This window comes from Dryobates pubescens, chromosome 17, assembly GCF_014839835.1.
Source record: "Dryobates pubescens isolate bDryPub1 chromosome 17, bDryPub1.pri, whole genome shotgun sequence".
In the NCBI taxonomy this organism is placed as follows: Eukaryota; Metazoa; Chordata; class Aves; order Piciformes; family Picidae; genus Dryobates; species Dryobates pubescens.
Window position 1 is genome coordinate 21,883,521 of NC_071628.1, and position 18,923 is coordinate 21,902,443.

Consider the following 18,923-nt stretch of genomic DNA (forward strand, 5'->3'; position numbering starts at 1 on the left):
GACTGGCAGAATTGTCACTGTCACCAAGTGCCAGCCACCCGGAGAGGCTCCAGAGACCACCCCTGAGGTTCATAGATCCATAGAATGGTTTGGGTTGGAAGGGGCGTTGAAGATCATCTAGTTCCAACCCCTCTGCCATGGGCAGGGACACCTCCCACTAGTCCAGGTTGCTCAAGGGCTCATCTGACCTGGACTTGAACACCTCCAGGGAGGGGACATCAACCTCCTTGGGAAACCTGTTTCAGTGTCTCACCACCTGCACTGGAAAGAATGTGTTTCTGGTACCTATCCTGCTCTGACCCAGGGTGGGGTAACAGTAATGATCAATGTTGATGTCCCTTGTGCTTTTGGGACATGTCCTTTCTGGGGGCTCCTTAGGGACCCCAGTATTTTTCCAGCAGGCTCTTCCTTGGTGCAGCTCCTTGTGCAGACATGTGCTTGCCACCAGCCCTGCTGCCCTCCAGCCCAGGGCTCACTCTTCTGGAGAGGAGCATTTCACACTTGCTTTTAACCAGCCTTACCTCGTGGTGCTTTCCTTTTGCCTGTCAGCTCTAACCTGATGTTATTTGGGTAGGAGCAGAGGGGTGGGAGTTTAGAGAGGCTTTCTCTTCTTACATTCATAAGACACTTCAAGTGACACACAGAGACAATAACCTATCACTCAGCCTGAGTACAGCTTGAATGGTTTAAAAATATGCTCCTGAACTTTCCACCCCTACTCATGCACAGGCACCATCCCTTTGGGGTCTGCACTTTGGCAAGAACAAGCAAGGAGTTAAGCAGCTCAGCAAGGCAAGCTGCTATTTCTGGATGTTGCTAGCTCCCTGCTCCTCTCCCATACCCCATTCAGTCCTTTAATTATCTGCAGTTGTTTCATGCTGTGTCTCACCGAGCTCTTCGGGGGGAAACCACTGGGGCTTTGCCAGATGGTGGGGAAAGGGGTGGGAAGGGGGAAGACTCTGCCACGTGTAGCCAACACAGCCCAGGAAGATAAGGACCACTGAGGTTGCTTATCTGTGGGCTGAAAGGGCTGTGGGGACACCAGGGCATGGCCATGAGACCTTCTGGGACAAAGAATCAGAGCTTATCAGAGTGGCATCCTCAGTGGGAGTTGCCTGTTGGGAGGAGAACATAGCAACAGAAGGTGGGAAGAGACTTTTCACATCCCTGGGTTTGGTCCCCTGGGTCCCCAAGCCTTCCCTGTGAAGTGGAGCCCAGAAGCTGCAAAGCATAATGTGAAAGGGAAACAGGCAGGAGGGACCACATGGCTTGCCAGCCTCTGACGTTGCTGCCCTCCAGACAGCACTGTTTCTCTACAACACTGCCAGTTTCAGAGAAGAGAGCATCTGCTGCCAGGACTCTGCACCTCTTGCTGTTCCCTCCCAGCTGCAGGCTAGCTCCACAGTAACATGAAAGCTACCTCTTCCACCTCTCAAAGCCCCTCGCCAAGACGCTGGAGCAGCATCGTAAGAATTATAGTTAATCCACTAATAGTTTTAGAGTAAGTCATCAAAACAAGAAGGGAGACCACAATAATCTCCAGCACATGGAGCTGTGTAGCTGTTATTGAAACCAGCTCTTGGAGCCTCCTCCATGCAACACCCTGCCTCCCCGGGAGCTCCCCCAGACCAGCTCTCAGCACCTTTTCTGATGGTCTGGGGGAGACCAGCCAAGACCAGCACCCCCTGTCCCCTCTGTGCTGCAGGGAAAGCGAGCAGGGGAAAGGTTGGAGGGGATGAGCACACCCTTGCCCACCCAGAGGCCGGCCAGCAGCCCTGCAGATCTTTGCAAATCCAGGTGAGCACAGGGTCCAGTACCCCCAAGGCTGACATCTGCTGTCAGACTGGTAAGCGCTGGGGGCCGTTGCTGGTTACACTGGTCTCAGATAAGTTGCCATGGGAACTGGAGATTTCCAGATTCACATTTTGGGGCTGTTAGCTTCCCTGCTGATACCTACCTGTGTTCCTCCTTCCTCCTCTAATCCAGTGCTTCACACTTCCCTTCTGGCTTATCCCGGCCAGCACCAGTGAACCTGTGAGACTCCTGGGTCCTTCTTCCCATGCAAGTTCTGGGTCAGCTCTGCACAAGAATGGCAAGAAGGGCAAGAATGGCTTCTGGGCTCCTCATTTCTCCTCAGCTGCCCTGGGGGTACCCCAGACATGGGACCCCTCTAAATGCCTCTCAGACCCAAGAGCTTTTGCAGCCACATGCATGTCCACGTGGATGAATGACCTGTCCTGTGCCTCTCTTGGCACTGGGGTCTTCCAGCCATCCATCGTGCTCCCTGGCCATCAGCAGGGCAGGGAGGCCATGGCCAAGCCCTTGCATGGTCCCAGCAGGCAGCACTGGCAGCACACATCCATCTACCTCCATCTGCCACAGCAGCTGTAGGCATGGGCAGCTCCTACACCATGCACCTGGGCTCAGGGAGCAAGCCTGCTGCCTCTGGCTGCTCCGGCTGTGAGAGGGGGGCTGAGCTGCCCATGCCCCCCAGCAGCTTGGCCTGTGCAGGAGCTCTATGAGTCCCTGCTGCTCTGTAGGAAAGGTCACTGGGTTTAAAGTGTTCTTTCAGGTGGAGGCAAGGCTCTTTTAAAATGGCTGATGACTGCAGATGTCAGGGGGCTGTATCTTAACAACCATAACCAGATTGGGGGGGGGGGCAGGGGCGGGTTTCTCCCTCCCTCTCTCTGCTTTCTACATGGCACCTGTGCTCTGATTCTGGACGGCCCTGGGTAAAGGCTGAGCCCAGCAGGCTCTGCACATGGAGACTTAGGTGCTGGAAAAGTACCTCTGTATGGACCTTGTTCAGCAGGAGTTTGGGGCTCAGCACCTGTGAGAGCAGGCCACTTCCCCCAGAAACCCAATTCTGCTAGGTGCTAATGGGACACTAGGGACCATTGCCATGAAGGCCCATCTAGCCCCTGTGGGACCTGGCTGTGGGGTGGCTTGTGCTGCCAGGAGCCAGAGGCTCCCTCTGCTTCCACAGATCCACTTGGCAGGAGTTTGCTGTGTTCTCACCTGATCGGTGGATTTGAAATGCAGCCTTTGGCTTTGAGACCCAAAGGAGACATTAGGTTGTCTTCACTCTGCTGGAGGCTCCTCAGTATGTAAATCCTTCTCCAACATGGTGGGTGCAGCAGAATGCCTTCTGAGGGGTGGCACCACTGGGATCCCAGCTTTGCCAGAGACCCCCACCCCAGCTCTGCATTGGCAGTGACCCACTGAGCGAGAACCAGCCATGCTGTCCTGCTCCAGCCTTCCCTAGGCCCTGCAGGCCACCATGGCACAGCTCCTTGATGCCCTGGGATGGGCAGCAGTGTTAGGGCTGGTGGTTTTCTAAGAGAAGCAGCACCCCTCCTCCTTCTCCTCCTCCAGCCCTTTCCTCCCTCTGTGCTCTGTGGACCGACAGGTTTCCAGGGAGGCACTGGGGCCAGCGGGCAGTGACATTTGTTTTGTCACGCTGTCATCACCAAAAAAACCTGAAAAAATTGCTGCCTCTGGGGGAGAGCTGGGTCCTGTGACATTCACTTCATCTCACAGCAGCTAATGCATCCGGCAGCATCCCCGGGAACCTCAGGCTCCACTGGGATAAGCGAGCTCCATGCTGCCGCCACAGCCACAGTGGCAGCGCTGCCTCCCAGGCCAGCCTGCTGCTGGTGGGCCACCGTGCTGGGGACCAACAGAGCCTCTCCCAGGGGTCAGGGACACCCCTGCACTGCAACGGCCACCCATTCTGCAGAAGCCATCAGCTCTGCAGGAAGCAGGGTGAGAGTGTTCATTAAGTGCCACTAATTGCTTGGTACTTCTGCAGTGTCTCCTACCTTGTAAAGATTGAGTCAAAACCCTGTGCCCTGAGGAACCACCTCAGTTAAACTGATGTTCATTAGAGCTGACTTTGCGCTACCTCATTAGGCTTCTGTAATTGAAGGAGTTAATTGATTATCGATAGTTTCAGTTCCTTCTTCCCATGCCTGCGAGGCCCTGTTGGGTCTTCTTCAGGGTCCACCATCCATCATGTGGCTCAAATGCACCTCAGTGCTGGCGGTTACGGAGCGAAGCGGCTCGGGTTGCACTGTGCTTTCCTGTCTCTGTGCTGTGCTGTGGCCACCGGGATGCGGCAACATTTTCCATGTGCATCCTCCTCGCAGGATGTTCACCCTGATTTGGCACTAGCTGCTCCAAACTCTGCTTAAAATACTTCCCATGTCTCCCTGAGCTCTCCGTGCCTGTTTTTTAATGCATATGTATTATATTTGGAGAGGGTGCATGTGGGGGTTCAGCTCCTCAGTGACTGTCTCATGGGTGTGAAAGCAGAGCCTCCAAACCAGCTGCTTCCCAAACACAGGCTCCTCTGCCTTGGTGATGTGGTCCCTGTCCCATCCTGTCCCAGGAGGCATAGCCTGCATGGGATGGGGGGGGGGGGGGGGGGGGGCAGACAGGCAGTGGGTGCTGCGGGGGCTCCTTGCAGGCTGCTTTTCCTGTGCGGGGGTGCCCAGGCTGCCTCCCTCACTCAGACATGTGCTGCCTGACTCAGTCACACCTCTGCTGTTTTTAGAAGCGGCCTCCTAACACCCTGCCTCGCTCAGCAGAAAATCAGGAGATGCTGTGCTTCCCCCAGCCAGCCTGAAATTCCCCCTGCTCAGGAGCAGTCCTGGGACTTCACACCTTGGCCCTAGTCTGCTGGAAAGGGGAGAGACGTGGCTGTTGTGGTGAGAGAACCCCCAAGCAAGGACACATCTGTGCTGAGCCCTCCTACCATGGAGGTCTCTGCCTCCTGCCCTGTCCTTCCTTCAGGGTTCACCTTTCACTCTTGCCCTCCCCCCAGGAGCAGAGCACCCAGAGCATCCTTGGGTACCCCCAGGAGCTAAGACCCCATTGCTGCAAGCAGGCACAGGACCAGAGGGGACAACAGAAGGCTCTGAGGAGACCTTATAGCAGCCTTCCAGTACCTGAAGGAGGAGTACAAGAAAGTCAGGAAGAGACTTATTACAAGGGCTTGTGGTGATGGGATGAAAGGGAATGGATTGAAGCTTGGGGAGGGTAGATTTAGACTGGAGATTAGAAACAAATTCTTTGCAGTAGGCATGGTGGGACACTGGAACAGGTTTCACAGGGAGGTCATAGATGCCCCCTCCTTGGAGGTGTTCAAGGACAGGCTAGATGAGGCCTTGAGCAACCTGGTCCAGTGGAAGCTGTCCCTGCCCATGGCAGGGGGAGTTGGAACTGGATGATCTTTAAGATCCCTTCCAACTCAAACCATTCTATGAAGATGATGGCACAACAGCAGGAGAGCTGGGGATGGAGAGAGGATCCTCTCTACCCCTCCATCCTCACCTCCCTCCCCAGCCTCCCTGAAGGGCACAAGCAGGTCTCAGGAAGCTAGAAGGTAAAGGTGCCACAGGCCATTTCTCTGCAGCCACTGCTTTCCAGAGGGCTTTGGGCGGGGGGGGAGGTAGGCAAACACCACTGCTCTGCCCCAGGCACAGGTGCCAGCAGAGAGGGGAGACGAGACAAGGCAAGAGGAAACTGTTGCTCCCCACCTTCATTAGTTTTAACTAACAAGCTGTTTATAGGAGAGCCATGACATCTGCTTTCCTCTTTATAAATAAAATAATTTATGAAAGGTATTAAAGGCAAAAGAGCCTCCCGGATGAAGCCTGCGATGCGTGCACTCTGGGTATTAGCCAAACGGGACAATGAGCTACACTTGAATAACACACGGAGATATTTACCCTCTCCCTCTATAAATTATTAAGGGGCTTTTTGCACATAATTACACGAGCTTTTATGTTTCTCACTCCCTGCTTTTAATCCTTTTTGGCGAGGCGCCAGTCACTTGTGACAGGAGCTGAGCAAACAGCAAACGCTGCAGCCGGGTTTTAGGGTGGCCGCAGATGAAGGAGGGCGCCGGCAGGAGCCCACCCTGCTCAGCGTGCTATGGAGCCAGGGCTGTCCCCACACGCTGCTGCAGGCAACCAAAAGGCAGCAGGATGGGGGACAGGGTTTGCCCCCCCCCCGCCCCTCCCCCTCAAGGTGCTTTTCCTCCTCGGAGCGGGGTTCAGGGAGGCATCTGTGGGAAAGTGTGAAGCAGGCTCCAGTGTTTTAATTGCTCTCCAACTGTGCATGTAAATCAATGATATGCAGATGTAATTGGGCGTGCAAATGTCACTAGGAGGCTGTTTACATGTGCAGTGTACATTAGGGGAGCGTGTATGTGTGCAAGGAATCACGAAGAATATTAGTAATCATTACGCTTCCGAGGGTGCTGGGTCCACTGGCTCCCTGCTTCTCCAGCTCTGGCCTTTGGGGAGCACAGCTTCCTCCTCACAGAATCATAGAATTTGTTTCAGCTGGGAAAGGCCTCTCAGCTCATTGAGTCCAACCACTGACCTGACAGCACCATGGCCACTAAACCATGTCCCAAAGTGCAATGTCCACCTCCAGGGATGGTGACTCCACCACCTCTCTGGGCAGCCTGTTCCAATCCCTTCAGGAAAGAAAATTTTCCTGATATCCAACCTAATACTGCCCTGGTGCAACTTGAGGCCATTTCTTCTTATCCTGTCCCTTGTTACTAGGGAGAAGAGATGAACACTCACCTGACTTCAACCTCCTTTCAGGGACTTGTAGAATGCAATGTGGTCTCCCCTTGGCCTCCTCTCCAGGCTGAACAACCCCAGTTCCATCAGCTGCTCCTCCTAAGACTTGTTCTCCAGACCCTTTACCAGCTTTCTTTGCCTCACCCTGCCTCATGCCAGGCCTCCCTTTCCTCGGCCAATTTGTTTGCTCCTCAGTCTCTGCCCAGCCTCCAGTGCAGCTCAGCTTCCTCCCTCGCTCCTCATCATCACCTTTCCCTGCACTACTTGCTCCCTGCTGCAGCACCAGCTGAGGCATGTCCATCTCTCTGCCTGGCACACCAAACTTCTTTTAAAGGTTAAGGCGAGGAGCCTGTTTCATTCCCTCCAGGCACCCTGACCCCTTTCCCTTAGCTGCCAAGTATTTGTGAGTCAGCCCCAGGGGGACAGCTCCCACACCACTTTCCCATCCTCCTTGTCCAACACAGCCATTTCTTCTTCTGCCTGGGCATTTGGCGTGGCTCTCATGTCCTCCACACTCACCATGGTCTCCAGGCCCTCTCTCCTTTGTTCACAGATCTTTAATCATTGCTCTTTCTCCCATTGTGAGGCTCCTATTCTTATGCCAGGGTGTTAAAAAGCTGTCACCATCATAACTTCCTTGTCCCAGAAATTATCTTTCATCTCCTGGATGTGGGCTACAATAGACACCAAGATGCTTGATATTATTAATATCTTCTGTATGTGTGCCAATGAGCTTAAGAATTTAATGGAGCCTTTTCCTGCAGCCCTTCACGCGGCGTGTTCGGGCTGCCTGACAGAGCAGCCAAGCTAGCAGGCACTTGAGGTGAGCTGACATTAGGACATGTGGCCTCTTTCCATGGCAGAGCTTTTCATAGAAAGGCCTAATCTCCACACCCTGGGCTCAAACAAGACTAAGGGGCTAGCAGTGCCCTGGCAGAGACCTGGGTGAGCTGAGCCGGGGCAACCCCTGTGAACCCTCTCAGCAGTATCTGCTTGATGGGGGCTGCAGATAGGCTTTTTTCTCCTCTTTCTGCTTGTTCTCCAGAACATCATAGAATCATAGAATTGTTTCAGTTGGAAAAGACTTCTAAGAGCATAGAGTTCAACCATTGACCTAACATCATTGTGACCACTGAACCGCGTCCCAGAGTGCCATGTCCACACAATTCTTGGACATGATGACTCCAGCACCTCCCTGGGCAGCCTGTTCCAATGCCTGACCACTCTTTCAGGAAAGACATTATTCCTAATCTCCAACCTAACCCTCCCCTGGCACAGTTTCAGGCCATTTCCTCTCGTTCTGTCACCTCATACTAGAGAGATGAGTCCGACCCCCACCTCACTGCAACTTCCTTTCAGGTAGTTCATGGAGGATGCATCATGATTTGAGTCAGGCATGGCATGACCACAGCATCTCCTGTCTCCTGCCTCACTTCAGTTGAGTAGAGATACCTGGAGAAAGGGTTGGCCATGCATCTGCTGCTGGGAGAGCTGCAGCCTCCCAGCAAGCAAGACTCTGCGTGAAGACAGCACTGGGATCACCCTTGCTGGCCTGCACAGCCCAAGCCCATGTTAGCAGTGGTGTTACATCACTCCTGCCACAGCTGTCCCGACTGGGCAGCTGGTGGTGGAAGGATTTTTTGGTACATTGCTTCTTTCTGCTCCAAATCCATCAACTGACCAGGGCAAGGAGCAGAACAAGACAGTACAGAGAGAAACCATTATGATAATACTCGATAACGATCCTCAATTTCGCTCAGGAGCAGCCGTACAATGCAGAATTTGGACTCCCTCCAGCTGATAATGAGAAGCCACTGGACTGACTCAGCCTGCTGTGCGGAGGCATCAGTACACATCCAGATGGCCACGGGGACGGGGGAGCAGGAATATCCTGCATTGTCCCCTCAGCCCACTCCCCCCACACACACCCTGAAATGTCACCACCTCCAAGGAAGAAAGCACTCGTGATCTGAGAGCACATTCCTCCCCTGACTGCATCTGCAAGGGCCAGGCACTCTGAGCTGTCACTCCAGGGATTGATTAACACTGCTCAGCACGGAGGAGCCAGCTGCTGGCTGAGTCCAGGGTACCCTGCAAGGCAACCTCCTCTCTGGGTGCACGGGGGCAGAGCGGGTGCAGACCCTCCCCCTGTCTTTGCCGCAAAGGGAGGAGGCTGAAGGGGCAGACAGCCGATCTGGCGTTCCCAGAGCTGGTGCTGGCAGAACTTCAAGGTGTGGTACATCTTATTTCAGCCTGGCATTTGCACTTATTTTCTCAGCTCAGCTTGTTACGACAAAAGTGTGAAAATCTGAAAGGAAAGGAACTATAATAATAATGGGAGTAATTAAAATCCATCTCCCTCCTGCCAGCTCAGCCCTTCCTGGACCTTTTGTGGGATTCCTGGACACGTGTTCCAAAACCAAGAGAGATGAGCACGTCCTAGCTAGCCCCATTGAGGGGCAGGTCTGGTCTCTGCTGCCCAGGCAAGGAGGCTTCATCCCTCGTGGAGTGTGCAGGTGCCGGCTCTCTGGGAGGGAGCTCAGAGCAGGGATAAACTCCTGCCTCCTGCCAACAGAAGGGAACCATCTGCCACAGCCCGTTATCATCTGAGGATGGCAGTGGCAAAGAGCTGGAGCATCTGTCTGAGGGATGAGCCCCTGCAGATGGACACCCAAATGTTTTTGCCACTCACTGCAGGTTTTAAAGAGGAAAATGTTCAATGAAGCCTTGTGAGCAGAGCTGCTCTCTGTGGTGCTCATGGAGGCCAGGACAGGATAGTCACACCTGGAGGGCAGGGATGCCCCTTGTTTTAAGTCACTCCACACTGCAAGGAGGTTAACCCATCTGAGTGGGTCTTTGTGGTCTCCCACAACAGCTGGAGGCCAGTAGAGGTGATGGGAGAGGGAAGAAAATGCATGTCTGCTCCAAAGCTGGCAGCTGCAAGTAGATAGAGGCTGTTAGTGGGAACAGGACAGGACAGCAGTTCCAGCGAGGTGTGATTGTGTACTTCTGGCTGTTCCCAGCTCTGTCACCTGGCATGCTACACCTCAGGGACCTTAAGAGTAAGCTCTCCCTTACCTTAACACCCTCCACAAAAGCATCCCTTTGCCAGGAATGGGAACATCCATTTATCCCATTCTTCTTCCCTTTAAGCCCTTCTCCCAGGTACCATTACAAACTTACCCCTCTGAGCTCCATCACTGCTGCTCTTCAGGCAGGACCTTCATACCAAGCATGAGCTAAGGGTGGGCTGTGTTACCCTCTGCATGCAGCATGGTCTCAGTCCTCAGAGTAGTACTTTGTCTGTGGCAGTGAGATGCTTGCAAGAAGTGTCCCACAAAAAGAAGGGGACAGCTGGACAGTCCCAGGTGGATCTGGGCTTCTGGTGCTGTGTGGAGTGAGCTGCGCTGCTCACTGGTCCATGGGGGAAAGCACCTTGGCTTCACTTGTGAGCAGCTGGCCAGATCACTGACTCTAGGAGCTCACGGCTGCACCAGAGCTGCATGAAGGCACTATTTTGGGGCAAGGAGGGCACAAAAGATTTGCCAGCACAGACCTTAAGATTTTGGGTTGGTAAATGCAGAAATGTGGAAGCCTTTGGGCCTTGTGAGCAGAAACCAGTACAGTTCCTCCTGCAGAGATTAAAAGGGTTGCTTGCTGCTAGGATCTGCCTTTGTCTGAGGCATCCTTGAGGCTGCTGGGTAAAGAAGTGTTGCCCTTGAAGTGTGGTGAGAGATATCCCTCTTCATCTGGAGGAAGAGAAAATCCCAGATGCCCCTCTTAAATTCTGATGCCATGGATAAGGGCCTTTGTGCTCCTGTGCCCAGCCAGGAGAGTGTTTAGCAAGTGATGCTTTCTTTTCACTGTGCTATCCGTTTTCCCCATCACCTCATCCCAAACTTCCAGCCCAAACACAGCAAACCAGGGCTCTGCTCCATCACCATGCCTAGCACAGCAGTGCTGCCCTTAGCTGTCTTGCTACACCCCAGTCAGAAATCACACAGAGAGGTACAGAAAAGGCAGGCTTTCCACAGGACTGATCTGTAGGAGAGGTGTGCACAGATGCCATCTTAGCCCAAAAGCTTGTCCCGTGCATCTGCTCACCAAGTTCCCTGTCCTCTGCCGCTCGACACAACGCTGGGGTGGGGACAACCATGGGAGCTGAGGTGGGAAAGATGGTCTTGGAAGGCCCCCTGCTTCCTGGCAGCGTATAGCAACGCTCTCGTGTGGCCGCCAGTGCTGCCTGCATGGCGTGCGTGTCCTGTCTTTGTGGCAGGGTGAAATTTCTCCCTCTCACACCAGACGATGCCAGAAATTATTCTGGAGTGTTATTATTGAATACACAGTGCCCTGCACTTTAGTGGGACTTTAACCATGGGGGGAGGGGGGGGGGGAAGGGGAGAAGGGGGATGGAGCATTAAAAACAGCACTCCGAGCTCTTAGCTTCTCTTTTGTCCTCTGTTTGTTTTTCCCTGGCCGCATTCAGATTGCCGGCTTTGTCTGCCTTTGTGAAGTGCTATTAACATCGATGGCATCTCTGAAATGGCCGTAATAATAAGGGGCATCGATCTGTGTTGGGGAAAGGTCTGAGGACCACTGAGAGGGGCCAGGCTGCATTTCCTCGATGCCAGGAGCAGAGTGCGCAGGCACACTCACATCTGCGCTCACCCCGCGGCTCTCGTGCCACTAGGATCCTTTGCCCAAACCCACATGAGACCGCACCCCTTGGTGGGCACCCACCCTCCCAGCCATGCCAGGGTGAGTGCCCACGGGAGGAGAGGCAGCAGGCTGCGAGTGGGCAGGAGAGCCGAGCAGGAGCCGGGAGCTGAAGTGATTCAGCTGGCAAGCTCGCCATGCCCATCCTTTGTTTATTCTTGCTCCACGCAGAAGCTGCAGTGTGCCGGGTAGGAGAACCATCTCTGTGGTGAGCTCCGGGGAGGAGGCAGCCTCTGACAGAGTGTGGAGTGGGGCTTGCTAGCAACCCACTGTGTGGACACGAGCTCGGGACAGCCGCTGGGCTCCCCTGCTCCATGGCAGGCACGCATGGGCATTTGGCAGGCACGGCCACAGCTCTGGCACGCTGCCCAGCAGTCTCCCTGTAGGCTCAGGGAATGCCATGGCGCAGGAGAGGCTTGGGGCTAGCACACAGTTCCGCTTCCCCAGGAGGGAGGAAAGTATGCCCCACAGGGATGCCCTGCATAGGAATCTCCACCTCCCGGTCTGGTTAAATGACTGGTGGAGGAAAGCCAAGCCTTAATCTTCCTCAAATGCTCCCACCGGCTGAAAGAACCGTCCAAGTGAAGACTTAGGGGACGCAGCAAAGGGACTCCTGCAAAATCTTCAGACCCGGCCCGCGACAGCTCACAGGGCCCTGATGCAGCTGCCTTCGGCCCGCAGCTGGCCACACCGCAGGGACAGATGAGTGAACGCAGGGCAGAGCGGAAAGTACCGCAGGAGAGCCCTGGCGGGAGGAAGCGGGAGGGGAAAGTGCACGAGAAGCAAAGTTTGTGTCCATTACTGGCAGAGAAACCAGCCTGCACTGGTGGAGCCGGCGCTGGGCAGCACTGCCACTGCTGCCCAATTAATCCGCGTCCATACTAGGAAGGGGGAGGGGTGGGCAGCGCTGGCAAGTCTTCACTTGGTGCTGAGCCAGACGCCACCAGCTCCATGTGCGCCGAGCCCCCGAGGTCACCAGCTCCCAGATCTGCCCTGAGACGTCCCCCGTACCTCCTGCAGCCTGCTTCCTCTCGTGTGCTGGGTGGGGAGCAGTGCAAAAAGCGGAGCGAAGCGCTCTGCAGGTGACGGACAGCTCCGAAATCTGCCGGGGAGCCCGGCTTCTGCCCTCAGCTGGCTCCGGGCGCTCCCCGGGTCCGTCCTCCGCCAGCTACAGGGCTGCACCAGCGGCGGCGGAGCGGGGGCTGCCGGTGCCCGCTCCCCCCCCCCCCTTCCCCCCGCAAAAGGTGCCCGGTCCCTGTCTTGCGCCGCACGGCGCGGACAGGAGCTGGGGCTGCGGTACCACTCCGCCAAACGCACTGCTGCCCCTGCCCCGGTACACCCGGGGGGCGAAGGGTTGTTCCCACCCCGCAGCGCCCCCCCCCACCCCTCTTCTCCGTTCCCTGGCTCTCGCCCCCCCCTCGCCGCGCTGGAGCGGGGGAGGCGGCGGGAGGAGGGGACTGGCCGCTGCCGCCGCCGCTCCGCGCACCGCCCCGCGCCCGCCGCCGGCTCCTCCCGGAGGGGAGGCGGGGGCCGGTGCGGCGGCGGCTCCCAGCCTGGCCCCGCCGCAGCAGAACCGGCCGGCGGCAGCGGGCGTGCCGGAGCCCGGGCCGTGCCAGCCCGCCCGCCCGCTGGGGCGATGCCGCCGCCGCTACCGCCGCTGTCACCGCCGCCCCGCAGCGCCGCCGCCGCCGGCAGCCCGGCGGGAGCGGAGGGGAGGCAGCTGGTCGCCCCACGTCCCTAAGGGCGGCCCCGGAGCGGGCCCCCAGTGCCCAGTCCGGCCCCGGCCCGGCCCTCCTCGGGGCTTGGGTGGGGGCGGCTCGGACCCGGGAGCGCCGCCGCCTCTGTGCTGTCGCTGCGGAGAGGGGGAGCTGCGTTACTGCAGGTGGAGGGCTTGGCGGAGGGGGGGCCGGGGGAGATGCCATTTCTGACCGAAGGAGATCGCCGGCGAGAATGAGATGCAGGTAAGCGAGACGGGGATGCTGGAGCGAGGAGAAAGGCGCTGGCGGGACCGGCGGGGCGCGGGAGCTGGAGCAGGGGAGGGTGTGTGGGGGTTGTCCGTCCCTCTGGACCGGAACCGCGCCGGTGCTCGGGGGCACCGGGCTGGGAACTTGGTGCGTGCACCGGAGAGGACAGAGCTTGGGCGGGTGTGTGTGCGAGGCTCTTTCTGCGGGGCTGTGTGTGCACGCCGCGGGTGTCCCAGGGTGCGGGGCCGGGTCGCGGGGAACGATGAGGGGAGGGATGGGAAGGGACGGCTTTGGGAAGCGTGTGTCCCGGGCCCTGCTGTCCTCCAGCCCCTCCGGGGCTGATCCTGCTGCCCCCACCGCCCTGCTCCGTGATGATGTCCCCGTCACCCTCCAGCACCCCCGCGCCTCTCCCCCGCCTTTCCCCGCAGCCCCTACCCATCCTCTGCGGGAACGGGATGCCTGCGGCCGGGCGGGGCCGGTGCGGGGCCGGTGCGGGGCCGGGGGTCCCGGCCAGCGAAGGGCTGGAGCTCGCTGCTGCTGAAGCGAGCGCAGAGCTGCATCCTGATGTGGGAGCTCTCATCCTCCTCCCAGCAGCTCAGCAGCCGAGTTAGACGCTCTGGAGCAGATTACGGATTCAGGTAGGGTATGGTCAAGAGAGCAGCCCCCGAGCCGGCTGTGCCCGGCTCCCTGGCCAGCAAGGGTTAATTTAGGAGGAGGAATCGTCTCTCTGCCCATCCCCAAGGGTTAAATACGGGCAGGGGGAGCTCAGCAGCCCGGAGTGACCAGGCTGGAGTAAGGAGCAGCTATGGGGGGTGATTTTTGAGGGCGGGGGCTCACCTCTCCATCACCAGCACCCCAGCCTGGAGGTAGGTGAGTCGGGGTCGTGGGCAGTTGGTGCCGGGTGGGATGATCCCTCAGGCTTTGTGGGGGGGGGAAGGAGGGAGGGGTGGTTCTGGGGGGCACGGCAAGGTCCTCCAGCATGGGCTCAGCCCTCCATACAGGAGCCGGCCCAGAGAACTGGAGATGTTGGGGAGGGTCGAACTGTCAGCACAGGCTCAGTCCTTGGGTTTTGTCTGACAGAAAAAAAAAGGGGGTTGATGTCAAAGGGGCTTCACAGGGTAGCCGGGAGGGATTTCAAGGATGCCCAAGAACCTGCTGGCCAGAAGGGCTTTGTGAGCTCTCCAGGGCAGTGCCATTGCTTGTTGCTCTCTGATACCGTGTGTAGGTTATCGGATTTTTCACCTTGCACCTTGGAAGAATAAATAGCCTGAGTGAAGGGTGGAGGCATCCAGCAGGTGCTGGAGGTTCCGACTCTGAGAGGAGCTGGGAGTGTTGGTGCTGTGGAGGTGATCTGCACTGGGAAGGAGGGACAGCGGGTGAGCTGAGTGTGGGCACCAGAGGGCTCAGGTCTCCATGCCACGGGTGCGTGTTGTTTGGCATAGCCAAAGCTCTGCTACCTCTTTTTGCCTGTCACTAGCCCTGCTACCACCTGAGCAGTCACCAGCCATGGTCTTTCTCCATCAAATGCCCCTTCTAGAAAGCCACTCTACCTGCTGGCCTGCAGCAGGGGACAGGGGTGACAGCCCCGTGCTTGCCCTCAGTCTGTACTGTTCTCCAGCGGGCAGCATGGGGCAGAGCAGTTCAGGCATCCTCAGGAGCATCCCCACTCCATAGATCTGCTCCTTAGCCCTTCTCCCTCCGTCTCCCCTTCCTCTGCATCACCTACTGGAGCCCTGCTCTGAAATGATATCCCTTTCTTCCTTCCACATCCCCACCCCAGCCCTTCCGCCAGCCTTAACCCTCTCCTCACTGCTCTCTCACTTGGAGCAGCCCTGACCTGACCTTCACGCCTGCCTGGAGCTGGCTGTGGACCAGTGACGTGGCTATGCCCCCAGCCAGCCAGCTACCTGGGGTCTGTAAGGACCTTACACTGGGGCTGCCTGTGCTGCCCAGCCCATCCCCACCCCACAGACAGCTCTCCCAGTCCCACACCAGCACCACAGCCCAGACCTTTGTTCAACCCTCTTCCTCCACGCCCATTCCCTTGGTTTCAGATGCAGCCTTGTCCTTCTCCTGGACCTCTTGCCACTGTAGATGGCTAGTCACACCCTGTGCCCAGGTGGCATGAATTGGGGCAGCCGAGCTTTGCTGGTGCACGATGCCCAGCTCAGCCCTCCACCTATCCCAATAGCGTGGGCTGGGGCTTGGTGGGAGAAGCCTGGGCTGGCCATACCTTCTTGCCTGGTCCCCTTGGCTTTTTCCTGGAGCACACTGGTGCAAGAGCTTAACACCATGGAGGAGAGGTGGTGTCTGAAGCTCTTAGCCTGGAAAAAGTGGCAAGCAAGGCCAGGAGAGAAGTGTGTCCCTTAGCTAATGTCTTTTCCTACAGGCATGCTGGGGCAGTTTTCCCCATAGGCAGGCCCTTCCAGTCCTTCCCCAGTACTTGTGGCTCCTGGGACAGGGACAGCCACTCCCTGGAGACAGCAATGTCTCCAGTTGGGGGCTTTGCAGGTTACCAGGCAGCAAGAGGGGGCTTTTCCTCCTCTTTTGGCTGTAAACTGCCAGCCAGCAGCCTGGAGCCGGCAGGGCCATGGGCAGTGACAGCAGCCTGCACACCCCCAGCTTCCACTGGAGCTCTCGTGGGATGGGCAGGAATGACTGGAAGAGCTAGTGGAGCTGAGTGTACAGCAGCTGTGGAAGAGTCAGGTTTTCCAAGCCTCTTTGTGGAGGGATTAATTACAAAAGGAATGGTTCTACTGGTGTAATACCGTACCGTGCTGCAGTTACTCTACACCTCTAACGTAATTGCTCTGTGATACCACTAATTACCACTGTTTCATATCACTGGAAGGTTAACAGCATGACTGCATGACTTATTATTCCTTTTGTTTCCTATTTAATACAGCCACTGTAGTGATGCTGAAGTTTAGGCTGTCTGATGTATGTAACAAGTATAAAATCCTCTAACTTGAGGTTTTCTTTCAGGGATTGATAAATCACTTTATAACAAGGGCACAGGGATCATGTAATTACAGTGTAATAATGGTTGCTGAATTATAAAGCACAGCTGAACCTGTTGTGGGTTGATAAGGATTAAGGCACCCCATCAGGTGTTGCTTCATGCATGTGGTTGTCAGTGAGCTGTGACAGGCCTGGGGCTGCTGTGACAGCTCTCGGGTGATAGGTGTTGGGGCTGGAGGTTGAACTCCATCCCCTCAAGGCAGGAGATAATGTGTTTGCAATGGGCACACCTCTGCAGGTGCTGGTGGAGAAAAGCTACTGCATCAGTCCTCTTGTGAAACTTCAGGGGTGCAAATTGCTGGAGGGACACTTTGCCGTGTCACCTCAGCTGAGCCTTGCCAAGCCCCTGGGTCCTGCCTTGGCTTGTGGTCCCCTTGAGCAGTGCTGGTGCTGGAGTGCATGTCTGCAGCACTGTTGCCTCATGTTGACTCTCCTCCTTACGTGATAAATGCCACCAGGAGCTCGATGTGCCCACACTCACCCTTTCTGCTCAGCACCAGCCACCATGGCAATGGTTTGGCAAGAGGAGGGCACAGCTGGCAATGCAAGTCACGGCACAGCTTGGTGAGGGAGGGTGTTTGCCCAGCTCTCAAACACATCCAATGCACTGAGTCAGCACCTCTCCTCTGTTCTCTGCTAAACCCTGAGATGGGGAGGGAGCAGAGTTTATCCTAGCATGAGCAGAAATGGCTTATGGTGGGAAGGGAGCCAGAAGAGCTTGTCAGGTAGCGGGGAAGGCTGGGATGAGAGAGAAGGAGGTTACAAATGCTTAACTCAAATCAAACAGCTCCAAGAAAAATGAAGGGAGGAAGCCACTGAAGGCCATGGCCTCAATTTTCTTCCAAGTCAATTTTTCCCCCTTCTCTCTCTCCATCTGGGGGAACAAAATTGGAGCTTGCAGAGGGGAATTGCTGCATGGCAAGAGATCTCCATGGCTCTGCCATGTATCCCAGCTCCCTGTGACCCTGGCTGGGGACATGTCTTACTAACAGCCAGTGTTGGTGGCCGTTTGATTCTGCAGCCTTTGGGACTGTCAAGGCATGTGTGATAATGCAGAGGGAGAGGAGCACCTGAGGACAGGGATGGCTTGGGGAAGGGAAGGAACAGCTGCTGTGGCCCCCCAGTGCTTCCCCAGCCCCGGAAATGCTGTCAGCATCAGTGTTGCCTCTGCCCCCCTTGGCATGGCTAGCCAGGAGAAAGAGAGGTCACACAAAGGTGGCTGTGGCTGAGCTGGCACCATTAATTGCCAGCCTGACCCGGGCAATTGGATAAATGCTGATAAATGCCACAGAGCCACATCTCCTCTGGAACCTGGGCAGACAACACCACCTCTCAGAGCAGCAGGTCATGCCGGCTGGCTCAGGAAGGGGGACAGCGGGGGGAGTGCTCAGCTTGAGCAGAGACCCCACACCACTGGAGGTAACGACTGTGCTGGGGCAAGGCCTGGGTGATCCTCACCTTGCAGGAGCAGCAGTTAGGAGAGAGAGAACCCTTTGGCTCACGCCTTGCCCGAGGTTGCCTTGCACAGGGGTTGCACAGTGGCACGGATGCCGTGGCAGCTGTATGGCCATGGTGGGGGTGAACCGTCCCACAAGCCCCAGCAATGGCTCGGTCCTCCCTCTGGTCTCACCAGCACCTTGGCCAACATCTCTTGCCTGCCATGGCATCCTGCAGTGGTCATGTGTCCACACATGGATGTGACTCTCTTGGGCTCCAGAGGAGATCAGAGGTGTCCCTGCTCAGAGGCCAAAGGCTTTGGCCACTGAAGCTCTCCTGTTCTTTGTCTCCAAACTGGGCTTGGTGTCCTGCGCTAGGGGCAGTCCTGTGGGTGAGCCAGAGGGAGTGAACACAGGGTGAGTAGGTGCAGGACTGGACTTTGCCTCCTGTGACATGATTCTTGCAGCACAACACCATCTGGGTGATGCTCAAGTGGCAAAATGCATGCTGGTGCCCTCAGACTAGGCTGATTCCCTGCATTGGGGGACAGGCTGGCCACTGCCCCCCAGGAGAGGTGACCATGACCACCCAGCTCCTGCCCTTGCTGCTAGGGTGTCCCTGGGCCAGGCATCTGTGGTCCAGCCCAGCCCTCTGCCCCAGCACCTCATGCTGCTCTTAGTTATCTCAGTAGGATCTAGAATTATTACTTTTTTTGTCATTTCCTTTCCTTTTCTTCATCAGAATGCAAAACATTAAATATCACTCTTGTAATTATGGTTAATTTCATAACCAGCACCTTAATTGGATTGGTCTCTGATGGGGAATTCTCGTGGGAGGGAGAGGCAGAAATATTTTGACGTGATCTTTTCTTTCAGCTCTTTGTTTGGATTTGACATGTTGAGTGGGAAATGGGAAACAACCGATTTAGACCTCAGAGGCAACCTGGGGGTGGTGAGCAAAGTCTGAGCACTCTCAGAGGCTCTTCTTATCCTCTGTGCCGGCAAACCTCTCCCTCCCACACCTGAACCTGGCCTTTCCCCACTGCTCCCTTGCATTTGAGGTGGTCACAGAGGGCCAAATCAATATGATCTCACCCAAAATGTGAGCCTGGGGAGCTGGGGAGGCCATTACAGGTGAGCACCAGCCTGGCAGCTTGCTTCTGCCCCAGTTCTGCTGGCATGTGGCT

The 18,923-nt window shown here is 56.5% G+C and overlaps 1 protein-coding gene across 4 annotated transcripts in view; it reads left to right on the forward strand.

Annotated features, from left to right (window-relative positions):
• The window catches only part of LINGO1 (leucine rich repeat and Ig domain containing 1), a 171,057-nt gene that overhangs the window by 139,340 nt on the left and 12,794 nt on the right, over positions 1-18,923 (forward strand). The window contains exon 1 of one of the 4 annotated variants that reach the window (XM_054168746.1): positions 13,176-13,276. The exons of the other annotated variants lie outside the window; for them this stretch is intronic. Coding sequence (XP_054024721.1) covers positions 13,271-13,276 — 6 coding nt within the window. The 5' untranslated portion in view covers positions 13,176-13,270. Of the gene's footprint in view, positions 1-13,175; positions 13,277-18,923 lie in introns of those variants that run through there. 4 annotated transcript variants of the gene reach the window in all.